General features: G+C 40.4%; 1 protein-coding gene across 1 annotated transcript in view; it reads left to right on the top strand.

Annotated features, from left to right (window-relative positions):
* The first annotated feature begins 7,536 nt into the window (after window positions 1-7,536).
* The window catches only part of LOC125889206 (protocadherin-16-like), a 92,556-nt gene continuing 76,238 nt past the window's right edge, over window positions 7,537-23,854 (top strand). Inside the window, exons 1-2 of the mRNA XM_049576991.1 lie at window positions 7,537-7,918; window positions 13,733-15,553. Of these exons, the coding sequence (XP_049432948.1) occupies window positions 13,754-15,553 (1,800 nt within the window). The 5' untranslated portion in view covers window positions 7,537-7,918; window positions 13,733-13,753. The remainder of the gene's footprint in view (window positions 7,919-13,732; window positions 15,554-23,854) is intronic.

Here is a 23,854-nt window from a genome sequence, read left to right as displayed (position 1 = left end):
GCACATTCTGAAAAACACTGCGCTGAGGCAACCCTGCTTTCTGAACTGCAATCCTTCAAAAAAATAAGACTGTCTACAGCTTCCATGTTGGTGTTGATGAGATGTTTTTCCTATTTGAGTAAAAACAAAACAAAAACCCTCAGTTTCATGTTTTTTACTGGTTTATGCACGTCATTCAGAAAGCTGGTTTGTATTTGTATCTCCATAAGGAATTGTTTACCATTTCTAACTATTCAGTCCTGTTTCTTGTTATGTAAATGTTTTCTCATGAGCATGACCATATGGATCATGTGACCCTTGGACAAATTGTTGGCAGTGTTGGCAGCCTTGAGGGCTGATGCCTAACCCCAAACACAAAACTGGCACATTCTTTGCACAAATATCCTTTTTTTAAATTCATAACCATAGTGTTAAATAAAACAAAAAATCCTGCTGGTATCTTTAACAAGAAAATCTGTGCTTGGACCATCGATGTGATAGAATTGCTCAGAGGAACCTTGGCAACCTCGAGTTCATGTGGAGCATAATGAGACTGACACCATAGCCACCTTATGTATTAGGTCTGCTTCCCCATATGGACCTGATTTAAAGAGGTCAGCTGTACACAGACATTCATAATTTTGTTTTTTTCCTGTTAACTCAAGCAAGGTCAATGACTGCTTTCTCCAAATCTTTATTTGCTTTCAGTATTGATTATTTTTTGTTTATGTGTTGATGTTGATTGACAAGTTTGGAGGAAATGGTGAAATAAGTAGACTTTTGCTCCAGTTGCGGTGAATACAGGAATGTAATTTATTGTTGATAGGAGGGTGTGGGTCATTTATGTTTCCTGTGGAACCAACCAAAAGCTTTACATCTGCCAAAGAAAATGATTACAGCAACTGACTCATGGCAGAGAAAAATAGTTTCCATGGTTATATATCAGTTTATTCTGTCACTCCATCTGTGTGATGACTGGAATGAGCTCCTTTTCTTAGTCACGTTGGTTGTGATCTGCTAGTGTGGTCGGGACATGCACTTGTAACAGAGTAAGAGTTCAGTGAGGCTGAAGAGAAGAAGGAATTTGCCCAGGTTGCTCCTTGCTGACCCTGATAGTGATTGTTCACTTCAGTGCCAAGGCTCATTGCTATGGTGTGTTTCAAAATGATGGACCAAGTCGAGTCAACGATTTCTAAACTTTCTTAAGTGACAGCATTGTGAAGTGTGGAGTAATGGGATTAGAGGCTTTTTCTTTCTGTCCTCAAAGAAACGTTTGCTTGAACAATTTAATTGTTTTGGGAATTCCAGAGCATCTCTCTCAATGCTGTGCATTCCTTTCCTAAACAACAGCATGCATTCCTGGAGAATAAAAGTGATCTCCATCAGAATTACTCAGACTCCCTACAATGTCTGTGGAATTTTGTTCTGCGGGAGAACGACATGCTGGACTGTGTGATTGATAGTGTATTAATTAGATTGCATTCACAGTGGACAACCCAAAAGATTTGGCTGTTCTGAAGTGGGTGTCATTGTTATAAGCCAGACTGCTGTTAACTGGGCAACAGCCCAATGGCAGATCTGATCCTGTGTAGTATTTAGAAGCAATGGAATTTGAAGGATAAAGAGTATGACATATTCATATACTTGGATGTTTACTGTGAATACAAATACTTAGGTTTGGAAAGATTTAATCAATTTATATTCATTTTAAAGAGCAGAATCGACCAAGGTTTAATTTACAAATCACATTAGAGCTGCATCTTCCAACAAGAGAAATCCTTTTGCTGACAAGCTTAATTTATTCTCATGCTTGGTAGGTCATTTAGTAGAGTTCAGTTCCACTCCTCTAGTAACAAGCAGAACTCTTTGCTGCATGGCTTGAAGGAAGATGCCAGTTTTATTGATTTTCTTATAAATCTGTACTTTCTACTTCTCCTGAGACTGCTGTCAAAAACTTCATATTCGGATTATTTCTCATTGTCTGGAGCTGTTTGTATGACCCTATTAGGTCCTTTCAGTGAGCCTACATTTTTGTTGAGAACCACGACAATAGAGACACTTTCAATACCAGTTAATATCATAGGATTAAAATATAGCTATTCCAGGTTGGATATTCAGCAACTTGTGTTCCAATAATATCTCAGACTCCAGTATGGATAAACCATAACACCAAGTGCCAATCTTGATGGCAAACATATTTAATTGATACATCATACTATAAACTACATTACTACTAGTTAAATGCAGGGATTACAAAAGACACCAACAAAAACTAAATGGGCTGAGAAATACAGGACGCATAGACCATAGCTGTTTTGCAGCAGCATTAAACAGTTTAATGTGGATTTTTCCTGCATTGAACAGCCAATGGACAGATTTGGCTCATCTAGATACAAGAAAGAAGAAAAACAAAGGAGTCGCAGGCAACTTACTGGCTTTGTCATTGTAAAAGGCACAAGAAACACAATACTGTTGTGGTTAGTTAGACTGTTTTTTAGTCTATTTAATCCACCCAAGTATTTGCAGAGCAGACTGGGTCTCTGTCAGCAGAGCCTGCTTTGTATTTATGTAGTCACACAGATTCACACCTGGGACTTCCTGAGCACAACCACAGCTTTCCTCAAGGTTCCCTGAGCACTAACTGCCAAGGGATAGCACAGTCCACCCAGATTCTGTGGTGGACCACTGTGCAGGTGTTAAACCTTCTGTTTTGCAGTGAAGAAACAATTGCTTCCCTTTGTCTTCCGGTACAGAGTGGACAATGACACCACAGTTTCTAATCAAAAGAGTGCCACGAGTGAACAGTTGTGAGAGTAAACGGAACAGATATGCCCTTTTCCTGGTTGTTCAGACAGAAAATAGTAAAGTCTTCAGGCTGGTGTCACAAGGAAGTTTGACCAAACAACATCTGTAGGCAATATGAAATAGATATTGGACATGGGGTAAAGAAAACCAAACATGTAGTTTATTAGACTGTTAATTTACTTGGTCTGGCCTCTTATGTGTCCCTCAGTGCAAAAAAGGAGAATTTATTGTGACTATCATCATCATCTGCACTAACTTACTACATACCACCATGGTAGACTGAAGACTGACTGTTTTTCATCCAGCAGCAAATTTAGATCATGAATATCATATTGTTTGATATATAATGAGTCTTTGGCCCTTGATTTTAGGGTTCAGGGTAGGGTATCACAAAGAATTTAGATTCCCCCCCCCCCCCTACATGAAAGATTTATTGCTGCACTTTTTGGAGTCAGGATGCAGTGGTAACACTAAACAGAAACCTATAAAAGATCTTTTACATCATGATTATCCAGAAATTGATAAAGAGCTAGTACTCCTAGATTTTTTCTTAACCAAATGAAAACCACCTGTGCACTTAATATCTAATATCCTTTGGAAAGGATCGGTCTATGCAGAGTATGTAGACATATACAACACGTACACATACTGGACATGCAAGTGTGCTTTAATACAGTGGAACTGAAAAGACTCTTAAATGTGATGAAGAACTGATCTCAGGTCTTCTCATTCATCAAGTATGTGAAGTACATCGTTTTAAAAGTAAACTTCAATAAACCAAGGTTCATATTTCCTAAAATACACAGCAACCTGGGGGACATCGTCCACTGGTGCTTCTGGTTAACGTTGTGTCTCAATAAAAGTCCACATTAGACTTCTGTGCAAGCATGCCCAGCCCCCCAAAACACCACTCCAGTGTCCCCATCAAATATTCTACAAAGCCCACCTTAGAGGTCTAAACACAACTATTTAAAGCCTACAACTTATACCATTCATTGTGTTTCGATTCAGATAAATTGTAGTAGAGCAGCAAGTTGTAATCAATATATGCACTGAGGTCTGGCTGACAGAAAAGTTCATTTAAGAAACACAAATTCATCCAGCACTCTGACACAATGAACAACTGTTAATATATTAAGAAACGAAATGCATGCTTCTCTGGTTTAAGTAACAAGTCTTGCATCAAGTCATGTTTTTTACAGTTTAATATCAGTATGAGATAAGAAAAAGTGGTAAAAATAAATAAATAACTGGACACAGAGGAGTATGTTTGGTCAAGTTGTGCTTACGTGTAATCATCTTTGTTATTCTTTTTCTTGTCTTGATAAACGATGAAACCAAATATTTCCACTGTATGCTGTGAATCAGCACAAGATGAGATCATGCCCTGTTTCTGTAATTTTGGTTTCCAGGTCTTGATAAAAGTCAGATTCATATTCATACATGCTCTAAGAAGCAAAATACAAAACAAAACACTGAACTAAAAAGGTTATTTTGTTTCCTAAGGCATACTTGCAAATGCAAACAATCAAAACCTTGTGAGTGTAACAAACACAACACAGACTCCAGTGATGGGAGGGTCAACTGCTGTACAAATTTAATGACAGGAAAAAGATCTTAAGAGGATCATAATTAGTATCTACTACCTCGCAACACTAAATAGGAAGATGTAGGAACAGCTGAATCTTCTTCAGCTTCCCACTATTGCATGGGCAGCTCATTAATTACTTACTTTATCTCATTTCATTACATCGTGTGTATCAGGTTGAATGCACTTTTGTTCTGGGTGAAATGAATTCTTCTGGTAAAGCAGCCTGTCACACATTTAACTTTAATCTTGATTAAACTCGATCTGTTTATTATTTCTTCCATGGACTTTCAGCACAGCTAAAGGAGCCAAGCTCTGTGGTTTCCCCTCTAATCCATGGTCAAATGTCACTAAAATAGCCATCACAGAAAAATTACTAAGACCACAACCTTGTGATGTGGACTGCATATAACCTCAAAGTAAAATTGCAGATTTATCCACCACTACAGCACCTTGCTTTTTTATGCAGGGTCTCCTATGACTCACAGGAGCAGTCAAGATGCTCTCAACCAGTGAGGATGAGGCATTGAACTCAGTCTTATGCATGGGGAAAAAGATATGAAAAATTCATCGAAAGTGTGAAGAGACCTTGGGTAAAATAAATTCAGATTTAGTCTTAGAATGTAGAGTGCAAAGTCAGGGCTGGAAACCAAAGTTGTACTTTTGTATGGAACTTTAGTGCTGATGTCAAATGAGTAACAGATGCTCCTCTGATGTTTTGATGCGATTTATTCACAGTACAATACCTAATCTGCTTGTTGTTGTTTAAAAACATAAACAAATGCATCAGGTTGACATTTTTACATTTAGTTTCCGTAAATCTTTTCATCTTTCATCATTTATCAAAGTCAGAGTCGACAATTCCGTCGGGTGAATTTTTTGTCTGATCAGTGTGCTGTCAACAGGATATTTGACAATCCATTGTCTTGTCAACAGGCAGCGTTTATAGCATTTCTCTTTACATATTTGCACAAACAAACAAACAAACCAAAAAACAAATGGTATTTGTAATAAAATACATCAGGATAAGACAAGGAATATATCTGTTTTTCTGCTTAACAAACACAGTTACAGGTCACAGAGAGTCATAACTTAAGCATATAATATCAAACACCACTACATGTTATCTAAGAAAAGAAATGAAAACAATGTCCTGTGTTGTCTTTGTAACTTCCCTTTACATCTTAGTTCACTGACATTTATATCACCTTTTATGACTCTACATCTGTGTCTTCATACCTCATTTCATGCAATCTGTAAACATGATTTTTGTGTACAACGTGCTATTTATGAACTTTTTGTTTCTTTGCACTCTAAATCTCAACTAGCTCATGCACAAAAACATAACCAAGCACAATATTATTTTAATTTGTGTCATCTGCTTTCCTGTCACACTAGAATAAGTGACGTTAAAACATATAAAGGACAGATAGTGTAGATAATATGCATGATTGTCCCTGCAGACGTAAGACTGTAGGCTATTCTGACTTAGCAAAAAAAAAAAGACCATCATCTGACTTTGTGACTGTGTGTGTGTCTACGTGAATGTATGTGTGAATTGGCGTGTATGTGTGAGCATGTCTGTGTGAGTTTGCCTCCTCTGCTCTGCTGTCACAGTAATAATGAGTAGCTGCCAGCACTGAAAGTCATTCCACTTGGTGATATTGCAGTTTAGAGTGAGAGTGAGGAGACATAACTAGGTTGCTTGGAGGAAAAATGGTTTAGCCAGCAAAAATTGTTGAACTGTGGCAGGGATGACACTGACCAAACCTTTTTTTCCCCAGAAGTTTTATTTTTCTTAATCAGCACAATCAGAACAATACAGCTATGTCAGTATATTTATACTGACTACTAAATACTTTCACTGTATTTGGCTAATATGATTTTATCATAAATCATATGACCTTATTTTGTGTTGCAAAGGGTGCAAGAGTTTAGAAAATATGTATCTTTAATGATGATAACAACAAAGATTAATTAATCATTACAGTGAATGAAAGCAAGATGATGAGTTGCATGCATGCATCCAACTTATGTCAACTGTTTCTCCACAATAAATAGGATTGTTGACACAGCAGGGCCCCTCTGTTGTTCTTTTGTTTATAACTTCTAAATGCAAAGTGACAAGGCTTTAATAACTTTCAGAGCTTTCAGTGATTGACAATAAAGTGAAGAAGCGTTATGGCTCCAGCACTATTAGATATAAAAGCAGAGCTCCTCTCGGGAGATGACTGGAGATGTAGGCTATGCTTCTTTTAAGAGTCACAAGATGTGAGGAAACGTTAAGGGCATTGTTTCTTCTCTAGACTTAGATGAAAAATACCCACAGGAGGTTTCTTGACTTCCAACATCTGAAGGAAAAAAGCTGTCTGTGTGATAGCTAGACTTCCTTATGATGCTTGAGTTGTTTTGTCAAGGTGTAGGTGGATTTAAGGTGAGCTGCGCTATGGTACCAGGCAAATGAATATGATAAATGTATATCTTTGAAGATTTTCACTATGATTTTCACCTATATCTAGTACAAGTTATCCCTAACAGTGACAAATTGTGATTTTGAAATTCATCTTCAATCTCATAATGTCAAAATGAGTCTATATGTTGCTGTATTCTTAGTTATTCCAACAGTATGATGGCTCTGAGGGTCAAAACACAGGGACATTTCAGAAAACATGACATTTCATAAAGTTCAACGACATTTCACAACACATAAAGATGATCTGGTGGTTTGTGAAATGTTGTGTATTGTGGAATGTCGATTTATTGAAGCTCAGTGCCACCATACAAAAGAAAATATCATTTTAAAAACAAAAATGTACATATTGTAACTGTTTTCCCAGATAAAAATACTGTATGTGATGCTAAACATTTCAGAGCTGCCACACTGTATGCATATTGCAACAGCACACTTAGGCTATCCAAACTTTTGGTCAAATTTGAGGGTTTTCAAACTTTATCTCATCATTCCAGATTATTTAAACCCATGTAGCAGCTATTGAACACTGCATGTAATGTTACTGATTTACACTTCCCTTTTGCATAGGATGGTGGCACCAAAGTTCAGCAATAACCTGGCCTGCCTCTCTGCAGTCGGTGTGGCTCCTTGTGGCAGCCACAGCAGCAGCAGCAGCAGCAGCACTAAAGAAGAGAGGAGCAGGAGGTTGCACTTCGTCACGTGTTGCATAAATTAAATTTGGAGAGGGACGTCCACCGCTCTGCCCTCCACTGTTTGGTTTCAGTCGGCGTGCTGCAGCAGTGTGCCTGCGACCAGACAGTGGATACCGTCAAGTTGATAACGTCTACTAGAAGAGGACGACAGGAAAGTTTGACTTTTCGTCTGGGAAGACCTCGCAAAGAACTAAATAAGGATTTAGCAAAGAAACTAATTGTGTGTAACGAGGAGGAATCTCTACAATCACTGGCAAAGGATACAGGTCCTGAGATGGATATAACTTTCACTTTGGACTTCATAAGGGAGTACTGAGAAGAATCTGGATACCCTGAAACTCGGCTTGTCTATTCTCGAACACAGCAGAGCAACAGATGAATGTGAGTATCCATCACAGCATGTCACAGATCTCCTCACTCCATAAGTAACCTGAGGCGATGAAGTTGTCCATCAGCTCAGTTCATCCATAATCACACTTTTTCTTTCTCCTCTTTGGTGTTTACCACACTTTACAACTCACTCGCTGATCCCCTGCCAGCAGTGGATACTTTCTAGTGGACGCTTATGTAAAACTCATACATGACTTACGACGCTGGCTACTTTTGCAGACCGCTTTCCAGCTCTTTCATGCTCAGACCTTTATATAGCGGTAATGGACATACAGTCCTTTTGTATTCAATGTTGCAACCTGGCGTATATAGCTACTTTTAAGAGCCACTTATTTCAGTTTTCTTTGCAGAGTTGAATTAAAGAAACAGACCCAAATAAATGCTCTTATAGAAGACTATCTCTGCAATATCATAGTATCATACCGTATGGTGTGTTACTTCAAAGCGTTCGTTCTTAATCTTTTCCGTGCAAAACCATTCATAAAAGATATTTAAGGTCTGGCACGACGTGTTTTTTTTTTTTTTTTAACTATTCATGAAACACGAATCTGCATTGATTTTTGTCACTGCACAGTACAAGCCCAGCCTGCGCGCATACTTTGAAGCGCAGCCAAATATTTTAACAGCACGTCAGGTTGCACTTTTTTTAAACTCCTCTGAGACATTCCTCCCAAATTGGTCAACCTATGGAGTTATTTCATTGTCCTGCGAGTGCTGCCGCTGAGCCTTTGTGCCTCCCTCTTCCTTCAGTGGAACACATACCAAACGATTACCCACATGTCTACACAGTTATTGTGTTGGCAGACTTGTGTTCATTGACCGTGAATAGGTGTTCCTTTCCCTCAATTAATAAATTAATTAAGTCTCCACTGGGTTCCATCACCGTGCACTTTAGTTGTGAGTGTGATGGTTGCCATGGTGCAGCTGCGTAATTATGCAGCCTTTTTTTGACTTCACACAAGGAGTGCAGGCTCCTCCTCTCTCCTTTTTACTCCCCACCAGCCCATCAGTTTGAGGAGGACGGCGGAGTCCTGCTTTTGGTTTAATTTGAATGCAACATCTATAACTGTAAAGTTAGGAAATGCCCACTTTCATTGTTGCTTCCAGTCATTGAATACCTATTATAACAACACAAGAGTAACTGACCAGACCCTAACAGTATTCATGCAATTTTTTTTTTAATTTACCTATCAGTGCTTTTCATCCATCCACCCATGTCTACGTGTATCTATCCATATTCTCAGTTTTGGGGCATTTTTTTTTTTAACTTTTGTGATAATGGCCATCATTCTATCTGTAGATGAATGTGTTTGGAGCATGATTCTAATGTGTGCCACTTTTAAGACTGGGTTGGGTTGTAAATTAAAACTCAGAGAAAACAAACAAAATGTGGCACTGATGGATAAAACCACCAAAATTTGGACCTCCACAGCTTTTATTACAATCCAAGGATTATGTCATAAACCCTTGGTGCAGTGCATGAAGTAATCATTTCACTAGTCTTGTCTTTGTAGCTTGCATATGCTATTGATGAAGCTAGTGTTCCAGACTCCTAAAAAGGAATGAAAAACACAAGATATGTTTCTCCCAGGACGGCCACACCAACACCACCCAGAAAGTTTCCTGCTGCCTCACATTTCTGAAAATTGCCTGGCTGCAGTCACTGCGGTTTTTACTCATCTTCTTGCAGTGTCGTCATCAGTATATAAGTCAAGTATACATCAACCATGGCATTTGAGGATGTCGTCCCAGAAGGCTGTCACCTCTGGAGTTTTTCTCATTAGTGACCAGACTCTGTCATCTAGAATAAAGTATCTACATTAATGCTGAAAGCAAAAAACCCTAAAATGTTTTAAATCCCACCTGTTAAGAAATATTTATGTGCCTGTCCACGTATGAGGTGAACTTTGACCTTAGTTTTAGTAATCATGTCCAAACTCTCCTTGCACCCCTGCTACTGTAACTCGATGCACATGTGTTTTTAATGATGCAACCACTAGTACCACCAACGCAATATCAGATGGTGTCATCTTCAAAGACATAAGGTGTGTGTTTTTTTTATCCAGAACATCTTACACAAACAGCTGAACCAACTCATGCTGCTCTTGCTGTGGGAAAGAGATCATCCTTCTTGTCACGGACCCTCAGAACCTTCAGTTCATCATTTAAAAAGTAGCCGCGTGTTTTCCAAATACCATGCTTGTTATGGCCAGGAAGTGCATGTGTATTTGAGGCTTGTGATGGCTTTCCCTGGCCTTTTTTCATGCCGAGGGACTGACGTTTCAAAGGCTAATGCAGGGCACAGAAAGGCTGCACTTGTGAGAAGCAATAGCCTGGCAAACATTCAGGGCTTTTTAGTTTGCTTTGTGCTAAGCCTGTCATCCTCATGTCCAGTCAATCTGCAGTTCTGTCTGTGGTTTTCATTATGGCTCCATTGAGCCTCAGGCAGCCTGGCATGTTCTCGAAACCTCAAAAGTTTTCTTTGAGTTAACTGGAATCATGACATGGAATTAGAAGCTCGTTTCACATAGTCTGTCACTACAGTTGTCCCTCTTGGCCTGGTGATGAAAATGGTTTTGGTTGTGTTAATTAAAACATAGCAGCTGAAGTGCTGTATTTGGAATCATGCTTCTGATGAATTGTGATAAATTTTAATCAGTATTTGGGTTGCATCCATTTAGATTAGATATTCTGGTTAGATCAGAAACATCTTGTTTAATTCACAAGAGACTATCTCAAATATTGTGTATGATTGTAGTTTAAGATATTAGTTTAAGATAAGTATTTGGTGATTATTCAGTAACCCCAGGATATGTCTTCACAGATGAAATGATATGACTTGGCCAGTTTGATCTGTGGCAAATCCAGTATATTAACAATGATGTTTAACAGTATCTTTTACTACATGGTTAAATATCATCTTAACTTTTCATGAGAGGTTTGGCATTCTTCTGTGTAATGTGGGTATTGGCTCATGGAGGAAGGCAGCAGTGTTTGTTCAGATGTATTGTCTATTTTAGGTTTTGCCAAACCAAAGGCCTGCTTGTCTTGATCTTGTAGTGGAAGAAAGACAAAAAGTACTCCTCAGATTTGAAAAATGAAAAATAAATAAGCAAAATAATTTTCAGCATCATGAAAAATGAATATCTGACACGTTATGCCAAATGTAATCTAGACCACAGTGGAGAGGTAGAAATGCAGTCCTGATTGGCCCAGCATTCACTGCTGCCAGGGATTTTGATGCTGATTCCAGTCATGCTAGCAAAGTGCCCAGAATGATACTGACTGTATTCAAACAGAGGTTTCATTCTGAATGTAAATCCTAGAAACCTTGGATTCGGTTGGTTGACGTGGTTTAGAGGATTCAAAAGAAAGTGGGTCAATGCTATAGTTATTGCTAACAATGAGATGTACATGCCGTGTTACACACATGTGCATCTCAATGAAGCTATTGCAATGTGCAAATAAAATATTTTAAAAACGTTGCTGCAGGTACATGGGGGTTAATACTTAAGCAGTTGCATCATCTCAACAAAACTCTTCACTGTTCTTTAACTAACAGCAGGAGGGACTCTCCATGATCTAGGACAATGATGCAAGAAAAACATCTGAATCCAAGCCACAATGGGATTGGCTTACTAAATGCAACAGCTTTTTACCATCAGCAGCTATTTTGAATTGTTTTTTTCCGGACTGCTTTCCCTGAAACCCTATGCACGAATAGGTTGTTACCTTTTATATCCTGACTGCTAACTTGCCACTAACTTTCAAACATGAAACTCTCAGTAATGGAGGCCTGGGTGGTTGGGTGACAGTTTTTGTCATATATTTGGTCAACTTTTTAGCTTTAAAGTGCAGAAATTTCTTTTTAACTTACTGAATCTTTTAAAACCATATGTCCCTCTTAGCCTGGTATTGTGCAATTAGCCTACCCGACTGTGTCTGCTATATCCATTAGGCTGCTCTGCTCTGCAGAGGTCCTCCACTGTAGCTCAACCAGAGAGTGCATTATTTCAGTTGTGGCATTTGGACAAAGATTCTGGCCTTGAAAAGCTATCGTTTGTGCTTTGGAGAAAGCTTTGTAAAAGTGCATCCCCAGTGTTGCAGTAAAGTAAATCAATACTGAGACTTTAAAGTTCAAGTGCTGTCAAGACTTTCAGGCTGTCGTGGATGTGCTTATGTTTTAGCCAAGAACAGCACTCACAAAGCAACCCAAAGTATGTAATAGTGAATTTGTAATGCTTGCTTTTAAGGTCCTGTCATTTGCAATTTTTATAATCCTCGTTAAACGTAAGAATTAAAAGTGAACGCAGCAAATTGATCCAGAGATCACTTTTATTCCAAAACTGTTCATTTAAATAAACTAGAAATGTGATAACAGCACTGATTTAATGTAAAATTTCACAACAAGTAATGCCCTGTGGTTTCTCACTACTCACACTGAAATGAATTCAAACCAGTTATTGACATTAAAGTTAGCATCTTCGGTGTTGTGGGCCCCGAATCACGGCAGACTGAAATTAGCCCCACGATCTTGTGTGCTTATGGCCAACTTCCAGCAGCCCTCAATTACAATGCTGCAGAGCCAGAAAAAGGGAGAGAGGTAGACTGCATGGAGCCCTTCAACTCTGCTGTACTGCTCTGTCACTCAAACACACTGTCACCACTTTGGCTGAAACAGATCACCACACCGCGTTTCAGGACACATGGGAGGCATTTAGTGCACACACACACACACACACACACACACACACACACACAGATACACAGATGTTTTGTGAATGTTTCCCTGCATGTATCAGTTAAACCACTGGGGGGAGCCTTGAAGAGCTTTCAATAGATACCAAATTCCTCAAAATTTAATACAGTATAATATGCTTATGTATGTATTTCCTCAGGATTAAAGTTAGGTTTACTTTTCAGACAAGTCAAAGTAGTTATGAATTACACAAGTTTAGACAGAACCACAGACAATTGGAAGCTGCTCTCTTTATTTAATGAAAAAGACACAATAATTTTCTGTGTGCCAGACATTTGGTGGTTTTGGATTATTCTACAGATGGTGACAGTCTTGTTGAATAATATCCACATTGCTTCAATGTGTCTTTCAGTCTCAATTAAAGATTCAATGCAGTGGTGTGGGTCCATTGCCAGAGTTGGCCGATTGTTTATGCAAGGGATTCTAACACCCTGCTACTTTTAAATATCAATATTTTAATACCCTCTTGATTTAACTCTTGATTCCTGAATTTGATTCTCTGAAGTATTGAAAGATAGATGTGTTTGCATGGGGAGAGTTATATATTTTAAATGGTTCTCGGATGAGTTTTTCCAAACTGCTCACTTTATGAGAGCTAAATGTGGTAGCACACATAAATATTAAATCCAGGACTTTGACGAGAGCGTAGTGCTGCTATGGTGAACACACTGGGTAGCAATTCCTCCATCCTTTTAATTCAAGTTGAATAGCCACAGCAAACGACTCCCTGTCTGAGGTAGTATGATGCGGCCTGTGGCTTTGATGTTTCTTTAGCAATAGAGAGCTTTCTGGTATGTAAGGGGAACAAGGTGTTGACTTATTAGGTGAACGAAGAAGTGTAGGAAAATGTTATGTGCAGGGTGTATTGTATGTGCTGTGGTTGGAACAGAGCCCATAAAACATATGGGGAAGTGTTTAAGGCGTATACTTATTTTTCTTAAACTAACTTACTCTGTATTTCAATGCAGAAATAATACATCTTTTCTTAGTTTCTGCTGTTGTCGGGTTTAGACATTGCTAAGCTTTTCCTCTTTGTGTGTCTCCAGGTTTAAAAAGAAGGAGCCAAAATGAAGACAGCTGCCAAGGGTTTTGGGAAGTCTATAATGGACCCTTCGCACCGTGAGGGTTGGTGGAACAGAAGGATAGTGCTAATGATGTATGTGGCCTTGGAGCTTGTAACAGTCCATTCACCAGTGGTCCTGGGGACCCTTGAGCTACAGCTAGATGAGGAACAGCCAGCAGGCACAATAGTAGGGGACATAAGTGCGGGACTCCCTCCTGGCATCACAGCGTCCCTGTACTTCATCTCTGACCATGAGGGCACAGGTGTGGGTAGTGATTTGGACATAGATGAGAGCACAGGCATTATTAAAACCGCCAAAGTTCTGGACAGGGAACTGAGGGATAGATACAATTTCATAGCAGTCACCATGACCGGTGTGACCGTGGAGGTGACCATCAAGGTGAATGACATAAATGATCATGCCCCGACGTTCCCTAGAAAACATGCCACGTTTAAAATCCCGGAGCAGACAGCTATTGGCACCAAGTTCCCTCTTGAGCCAGCTTTTGATGCTGATAAAGGCCAGCTTGCAACACAGGGTTACCTTATCAAGGATGGAAATGTTGGCCAGGCATTCACCTTGGAGACCAGGAGGGGAAGCAATGAGGTTCTTTATCTGGACTTGGTAGTCAATGCCATCCTAGACAGAGAAAAAAGATCCACCTACACATTATCTCTGGAAGCCTTTGATGGTGGTTCCCCCAAAAGGACTGATCAAATGACATTAGATATTACTGTACAGGACATTAATGACAACGCTCCCATTTTCAACCAGAGTCGCTACCATGCTATAATATCAGAGAACCTCCAGCCAGGAAGCAATATCCTGCAGGTGTTTGCCACAGATGCTGATGAAGGAGACAACGGGATGGTGGTGTATGAAATCAACAGGAGACAAAGCGACCCAGATCGCTACTTTGTCATTGACTCTCGCAGCGGCATCATCACTCTCAACAAGCCGCTGGACTTTGAGATGAGGAGAGTCCATGAGCTGGTGGTCCAGGCACAAGACAACGCAACCCATCCGGAGGTGACCAATGCCTTTGTCACCATCCACGTCAGAGACTACAATGACAACCAGCCCACCATGACCATTATTTTTCTCAGCGAGGACGGATCTCCCAGAATCTCAGAGGGTGCGCAGCCAGGCCAGTATGTAGCCAGGATCTCAGTCACTGACCCAGACTATGGAGAGTATGCCAATGTCAATGTGTCGCTCGAGGGAGGAGATGGAAAGTTTGCCCTGACCACTAAGGATAGTATCATCTATCTGATCTGTGTAGACCAGATTCTGGACCGGGAGGAGAGAGACACCTACGAGCTGAGGGTGATGGCAACAGACTCGGGCACTCCTCCTCTCAGGGCCGAGTCCTCCTTTATCATCCAAGTGACTGACATCAATGACAACCCTCCTCTGTTTGACCAGCCAGTGTACAGGCAGGTGATCCCTGAAGTGGTGTTTCCAGGGAGCTTTGTCTTACAGGTGACAGCTAGAGACAAAGACCAGGGGCCCAATGGGGACATTAACTACAGCATCCTGCAAGACCAAGGTGCTTACTCCAACTGGTTCAGTATAGACTCCGTTACAGGGATTATCACCACTCTGTCCCAGCTGGATTATGAAAAGAACCCCAATCCAAGTATAACTGTGGTGGCCACAGATGGAGGGAAACCACCCCTGTCATCCACTGCTGTGGTAAACATTGTTCTTCAGGATATAAATGACAATGAGCCTGTCTTTGAGAGAAACTTCTACAATGTGTCCATCAAGGAGAACACAGCTCCAGGGACCTGCATTCTTGAGGTAAGACATTTTTTTGCAGATTTATTTCATTAAAATTTGTAAATTGATTGATTTTGTAAACAAACTCCCACACTTCAACGCTGAGTTCATGTGAGAGTCTGAACTCAACTTGGGGGCAATAGTGAAGTGCTTAACAAATGAAAATTTATTAAATAAATAGAGGAGAAATTTGTCAGACTTTGCTGATTCCTTTCATTCCTCTATGAAAAGTTATTTTTTAAAAGTAAAGCTGTTTAATTTGGACTGCCTAAGTGAGGATTTACCTGCGATTTTAGGCCAAGATGATCTCCTCTTTGGCTGTCCTCCCCTTCACCTCTCAAAAGGTTTCCAGGGTAACAGAGGCAGTGTAAAGTCCTCTGTCAGCCCAGGCACAAAGGGGGTTTTCACATATTCACAGGCAGAGACAAATTCAGGGCTTTATCCAAAGAAATAAATGTCAATTCACTCTCAAAAGGCACCTTAATTAGGCTAGTTGAGCGTGAGAAAAAATGGCTATAGACGACAAGATGAATTAAAGTTAGGACAAATTACAGCACTGCGACAGAGACTGCAGTCCTGTGTCATTAAAACATATTGTTTCTCAAGTTGTTTTTGGCGATCTTATTAAAGAGACAGGACTTACGAAAAGACAGCTCTTCAATTATTTAAATAATTCAAGTATTTCCTGAAGTCAGAAAGCTTTTTTTTCTCTTTTTACATGTATAGACTTTCATGCAAATTGAATTTCACAAGTGTCTGCTGGAGTATTGCATGGATCAAGGAGTTGGATACAGAGTGCAGTCCAGACAGAGGGCTTAGCAGACGGGATCTTGGCCCAGGGTTTGGCCTTGGGAGAGGGAGGGGTGAAGGGAGACGCAGGCCTTACCGCGACTCCTGGCCTGAATGCAGAAATAGAAGCTACGAGGGCTTCTTGTGGGAGGTCCCCTAATTATAAATCACAGGGACCACAAGGATAAGGAGAAAGGGGAATGTGCTGAAATTGATTATAGAATTTGGAAACTGAACCAAAGAATAATTAAAAAATGTATGTTTTGGAGAACTGTAAAGCTCTACAATCACTCTTTCCAATGTGGGTGGAAGTTCATGTTCTATGAAAATATCTGGAAAGGGTTTTTTTTCAAACTAGAGATGGTCAGAGTTTTGTCTTTCCCCTGCATTGCCTCCAAAAGCATTACTTACCTGCTCTCAATCAGCTCTCAGAGTATGACATGTTTGATCAGTAGCCTCACGGGGTCCAAGTATGAAGTAGTTCTTTAAAGCCACTGCTCGCTGGCCTCTCTCAGGCCTGCCTGGATGCTGCAGACGTGTGTTTGGCGGGCCATGTGAGAACAGACTGCTCTTACTCAGGGTGCCAGCTCTACATCCAAACATCTCAGCAAGACATCTGATGACTGCCTTTTTTTGCTCTGCAGATGAAATTCCCAATGTCCCCCTTTTTCCATACACAATTCTGTCCAAAAAAAACCATTACAATATGGGTATTGTGATCATTAATTCAATCGTTTGAAGTGGCTTGATTTTCTTTGCTCCGCAGGTCACCAGCACAGCAGTTCATGATTATTCTAATGTAGTCTGGCTCCATGGTGCTGTGCCTGTGATATTTTGTCACTTTCTGCTATACATCATTTGGTTTATGGGTGACTTTAAAATTAGATGTGTTGGGGGAAAAGATAACTAAAAATAAGGACTTAAGCCCATTAACAGCAATCAGTCTTGTAATTCAATATGCAAGATCTACTGCAAAGAAAATAGGTCATCTTTGAGGGAGGAAATCAAATACGACATGAAAAACAACATTTTAAAAACCGTGAGCTGCATTGTGCAATGTGTTTCATGAGCCGTTACTAATTCCTTTCTCCATTATTAGTTTTCAAACTGTGTCCAATTTTGCAAGTTTTCTGGATGGTGTAGAAGTCAAATATAACTGTTACACCACAGATCTGATGCCATGAAGGAACCACAATACCAAAATAGCTTGCTATACTTTTTGGATTCATCTATTTGATCCATTTATATGGAGAATGATGTTCTCTTTAACCATTTTATGTCTCAGTTTTACACTGTGGCTTGCAAGCATGCATTCACACAAGAGGTACTGTTACACTGTACTCTGCCAGTGTATGCTTTATTCCAAATGTGTGAAGTCTTCTCAGAATAATGGAAAAGGGAAAATCATTACCTTAAGGTCATTTAATTAGGTCATTGAGCATAGATGCTTTTGATTCCCAACATGGAAGAAGGAGACTAATACAAGATGTCATAAGGGATAATGAGGCACATCAGCCAGCCTTAATATCTCCAAATTCAGAAAAGCAAAGTCTGGTTGTCTTGGCTTTGAGAGTTATTTGCCATTCACTCTTCTGTGTGTTATTTCACTTATGAAGTAATGAAGCTTTCCAGTTGTTACGTCAGAATGTCGCTATGGGGAATAATTTACACCTCATACCATTGTGGTTTTTGGTTGGTTTGGAGTGTGTCTCTGCAAAGAATTGTCCCTCTGTCTGTTTTGGGGGTCGTTCTGGCTCCAGTAGAAAGGCAAGAGGGGGTCTCCAGGCAGCTGAGGGGGAAATGAGCCCTGACAAGCGCTGGCATGACTGGCGGAGGTGACATGAGCAGGGGGGCTTCCTCGTCTGTCTGTTGGTCTGTCCCTCTCCAAATTCTTATCTGATCTCACTTCATTTCTCATTAGCTGGGTGTGAAGATAGGCCAGGCCTAATTTTTAAACGAGCCTCCCCCATGTTCATGACAGAATGGACCGCTTGTCATCACTGTAGCCCCCTTAGCAATATAAGATGAACAGTGATCGCTATGAGTGAAGGAGCAAACATTTTTGCCTTTTTTTCTTTCTTGAAGCTGTAAAAACAAACTTTTGCATCTATCAGTTCCTTTACCGCCCAAATTGCTTCCTGTCTTAGTGATGTCTTGGCAGCTTTTTGACTAAACACCTCACTTCTCTTGAAAAAACATTGGCCATATTGTGTAGGATTGTTATGCTTTGGCTACGATTTCTTGTGTGCAACAATACTAAAAGCCCACTAGTTTTTACTTTAGATAACTACAGATGCAGAGGCTTTTTAAGCAGTGTAACATATAGTGCCACTCAAACATATTCGTTATTTCACTGAATTCTTTGAAAGGCAGCCTAGTTGAAAGAGACACCTCAGTGAAGTGGCACTCTGAATCACTTCTCTATTCCTGCCAACATAAAAGCAACCAGTCTATGGGGAAAAAAGAATACTCATAATTGCCCTGGAGAGAAAGTGTGAATGATTGAAAGAATGTATTTCTTTCATACTAGTCTCTTGATTTCCATTTTTTTTGTACTATAGTGACCACATACTGGTGACGAAAGGCAGGTGCTAATAACACCTTCAGCCATGGGGTCTTTGAGCTGTACCTGATGAAAAAAAAATGTGTTATGTGGTGTAATAATTTTCCTACTTGAGAAATTCATAATGCTCTCTGCACCACAGTTAGGATAAAGATCTGTTGTTCACTGTTTAATTGCAAGAGTTGCTTTTGTTCTAGCTTCCTCAGTGAACTTTGGAAAGCCTGCGCTGTTGAAGTACATCAAGCTTTTCACAATCTCTGCCTTTATTTTCTTGTGTGTACAACAGTGCCTGCTTCACATTTCTTGTTGAATTGACTCATTCCTTCATGTTAAAAAATGAAAAAAATATTTAAGAAGTTACTCTGTGACAGTAAATTGTTAAAGTTGATGAGAGCAAGTCGCAATTGGGATTTAAGGCAGAAATAAGGTTGTTGTCAGCTGGTTTATTTAAAGATATACTATGCAGGATTATTCTAAAAACAAGGTAAAGACACACACTAGTATCCCTTATTAGAAGTGTGTTGTGGGTTTTCTATCTGAAGAGACTCTGCCCCCTGTCTGTATTTTCTGATGTTCCTGTTATTTTTGTGCTGAGAACATTTATGGGTGTGTACCACCATAGTGCTCAGGTGAGTTTGGGGCTTTATGCTTCATAATGCTCTGCTTCTTCACAAAATGTCTCTCCTGTCTGTTTAGGCTTCAAATGTTACATGCTGACCACATTTTTTATCTGTCTTAGTGTAGTGCTTAAATTTTTCTTAATTTTACTTTCACCCAAACAAAGGCTCTGCAAAACAGCCATGTAAAGTGCAGTGATTTGGTGACTCAAAGGGACACCTGACTGCTCTACACTCCCTTTGCATTGCCACATTTTCTCTTTGTAATGACCTTTGCTAACTTCTCAAGTACAGCTTTTCCAGGGTATCCAAATGAGACCAACTATAGTGATGAATGAAATTGGCAGTTTCAGACTGATATTTTGGTACACAAACCATGTCATCAGTTCTCACCAGACATTTTTTTGGGGATGGTTTGTGTCAAACGAAATGTTCACTTGTCTGTTTTAATACCAGACTGGCCTGTCTTCCCATGAGATTGGTTTAGCTTGAGGCAAGCTGACTCTGCTTTTGCTCTCCTCTGTTTCTTTTTCCTCTTGCTAACTAGCAAGCTTCGCTGTGGCTCTGCGGTGTAACAGTATTTTCAGGGACTGGTAAAATTGCAGGAAACTGGATGTGCTACTTAATGTGTTCGCAAATGTAATACTTCCTTGAACAATTACTCCTGGGCCTAGCAGGGGCACTGAAGCGAACATAAACACTGATGTACATCTGGATAGAGCGTGGGTGTTCGGGTCAAAGTTGCTGTGCTTGAGACAGCCGAGCGCATTTTATTGTGCTCAGACGTCCATCATCAAATCCACCGCTTCTCTCTTTCTACCAGTACAGGAAGAGGAGAAAGCTGTGGTAAAACTTTTAATATTATATGCTTGAATACAGAAGCTGGGAGGAAATACTGTTCATTAGTCGGAAACCAAAGCTGTGGGTGTTTGAACACCAAGCTGTGAAACAGAATAGAAGGACTACTGTGGTGCAAATGCTGAATTTGTTTTAGTTCTTTTGTTCATCAGTAGAGAAGTCAGAAAGTAAGTGAATTCCGTATGTCCTTAACACTTTTCCAGAGCCTAAGGTGAAATCTTAAATGTGTAAATGTTGTCCAACCAACAGTCCAAAGATATTTAATTGAAATAATGGAATAAAGCAGCAAATCCTCCCATTTCAGAAGCTTCTCCAGAACCCGAGAATGTTTGGCATTTTGCTTGATAAATAACTTAAAGGGTGTTTTATTTATCAAAATGTACTGTTTCAGCATTAGCATATCTGATAGAAGTTTGCTTTGGGATAGTACCTCCATTATTATGCATAAATACTTTATATTTTAGACAGTTCATATTTTTGTACCTGTTCAAGCTTTTGGAATTTAACAGATAGCTGCTGTGTCATACAGGTGCAACCAGCCAGTGATGTTATGAAAGACACAGAATCAAAATTCTTCGTTAGTAGCTGTATGTTAAATTGGTGCTGAGTGGTAAAGCAAGCAGTGTTTACAGGCCCTCAGGGTGACTGTGAAGGGTCAGTACAGGCTGTGATGTAGCCACGCGGAGTGTAAGAGATGAAAGTCTGCTGGAGGGGTTTCCTGCCCACATCTGGCAAGGAAGGAAGATGGGCTTATATGGCTTTCTCAAGGGACAAGAAATTTCATTAGTACAGTCTGTCGGGCCAGACTGTCTGCTGCAGGTGAGGCAGACCTCTCGGCACTGCTCCCAAGTTTCTATGAAAGGGTGTGAGTGTGGTGAAAGGAGAGCCATAGAGGGAGAAAGCAAACAGTTGAGAGTCTCTAGAGGGACAGTCAGCCTCTGGCAGCTGTGACAAAGCTCCAACTCAGCAGCTGGATCCAGCTGTTGATCCCTTCTTTGACTCTTAGGGGTGGGATCTCCTTCACTCTTCCTGTCTCTTTGTCTCCGTTTGTCTCTCTTTACTCTTTCTCCTTGTCCATCCAGACTTCTTATCTCTTCCCACTTCCTTTTCCCACACTGCTGCATCCCCTCTGTGATCCAATTACACTTCTTCACTTCCCCCTGTATCCCTCTGGAGTGGCGACAAGTGAATCGGAGCAGGTGAGAGCAAAACATCTGCCTGCCTAGAGACGCTCAGGCCTCCCTGGAGTGACGCTAACACACTCTCTTGTGGGTCTCAGTCAGACCGGACCCAGGCTTATCTAATTTGGTGATGCAAGAAAGAAATGGGTGTAAATTACCAACAGAGTGAAGTCAGACTGCAGGTGTGTGTGCCTTCACAGTCACGTTGTGTCACAGCGTTGCGCTCAGGCTCAAGTGGAGCACTTTTGCTTGACCTTCGTAAATAGAGACAATTATTCACTTTGCCTCCCTCCTCCTTTGAGACGACTCAATGGGAAGGGGGTAGTAGACTGAGAGGCTTGCTGTGATAAGGGCTGCCAGGCCTTCTGTTCTCACAGGCCGTGGTCCCCCTGCACATGTGCAAGGCAGTTGGCACTGCTAAACAAGCTGGGCATCAGGAAGCATCATCTGCTCATGATATTCATTCTCTTCCAAAGCAAATCTGTGCTAAATCATCCATCCAGTCCCCTGCTGTCCATCAGAAGCCACCAGACTGGAAAGCAGACGCTGAGTGACAGCTTGCCAGGTAACAAAAATCAGTAACCAGGAAACTAGATCCCAAACAAATGGCAACAAATAATTTTTCGGTGTGATGATGAAGTGCAGGTACTATAATGGCAGGTAGTCATCAGTATGTTGTATTTTACATTCATGACAAAACTGCCTCTTCCTAGAAAAGCATGCACTATATATACACAGCCCCAAAATATCTTAACCACTGAGCAAATTGTCTCCATATCCAGAACTTGACTGTTACAAAGAATGCATCGCTTTAGTCTGCCAGCAACCTCAGCCCCCCCTTTTGCTCCAGCCTTGCTGCTGCACTGACTGCCAGTTGAAATAACGATTGAGAAGAATGTTACTGAGCCCAACAAGCTCATGGAAAGAGTAGAGCATTCAGTTACAGGGCGTGTGGTCAGATCATCTTATTTCTGCTCTCAATTAGATCAGTTTTGGTTTACGACCAGGTCTGATTAGGACTGTGAAGGTGGCTGAGCGTAGGGATTAGTCAATACCTCAGCTCCCTATATGAGAAATAGGTGAGTAAAAAGAGAAAGAGGTGGTAAAGCAGGGGGAAACATGAAAAATACAAACAATTCTAGAGGAAAAGATTCCAAAGCCAAGGCTATCTCTCTGTGTGGTCAGGAAAATGTGGGACCTACACTGACAACATCAGAGCAGGATGTTTTGTAGATGCTTGTTAACAGTAATGACAATATGAAAGCTCTGTACGTGGACCAAATTAGTGCTGAGGGCTGGGCATTTGACCTCAATACTTTCTCTGTACTGACTGAAATATGACCAGGCACAGTGTATCAGCTTGTTTATTCAGCAAAGTTTTTGTATGGTTGCCTATCTTAAGACAGCATTTAATATTTGAGACGCTTCATACTTTTTTCATGCAAGAAGTTATTTTCTTACATGAAAAAAGGGTTTTCTTGAAAACATAGCTATAGCCTTCAAATTAAGGTATTTATTATTTACATATTACACTTATCAAAATGATACCCAGCCCTAATAGTGTTGGATTGATAAGCTGTTTAATGAATAAAGTGTTTAAAAGAAAATGTATCAACAGCAATTTTACCAATCAATTGATGGTAGTCATGTATTAACAATATTAACCTTTTCTGGTACTGGTGTCTGATTCTATCCAAGTGAGTAGGTAATTTTTCAATCTCTGTAAGACAGAAGTAAAAGAAAGCACATAGGAGCGAGTGACAAACCACATAGAGAATGAGGGTTGTGGGGAGAGATGCTCCACTTTTACATTGCGGTTAGCCAACGTTGTCTGTCTTGGCTTCAGACAGAGAGGCACCCGGGCCTGCTCCAACCAGACTCCCAGTCTGTGTGTACTGATGCTCCATGGTGGTCCACCCTCACACTGCTAGTTGCATATCTTGAAGCCTTTGCTGCATCTACGAGAAACGCCCCTCTTGTTATAAGAGAGGACATCTGTTATGCCTTATCTATTCTAAGGTAATGCATTCACCCTGCAGATTAGTTGTAATAAGGAGACAACTGCTTAGCTTAACGCTGCCTTCCTCTGAGTGCTAGGAGGTGATTTAAAGATTTAGCGGGGGAACTAATTACCACAGGGTTGCGTACCTCATCAATAAGGCTAATTTGGTCTGGTGCTGCAGAGTTTATGTTGAGAGTGGTGTGCTGCTTCTTTTAAATCAGCGTGTTGAAAGGCCAAATCTTTGTTTAGATTGTTGTGTATAGCCTGGTGCTGTGAGGAGCCTTGAGGCAGTATGGGGAGCAGTGGGACTCT

This window comes from Epinephelus fuscoguttatus, linkage group LG5 (assembly GCF_011397635.1).
Source record: "Epinephelus fuscoguttatus linkage group LG5, E.fuscoguttatus.final_Chr_v1".
In the NCBI taxonomy this organism is placed as follows: domain Eukaryota; kingdom Metazoa; phylum Chordata; class Actinopteri; order Perciformes; family Serranidae; genus Epinephelus; species Epinephelus fuscoguttatus.
The sequence above is the reverse complement of the archived record's forward strand: the minus strand, read 5'-3'. Positions and strand labels throughout refer to the sequence as shown.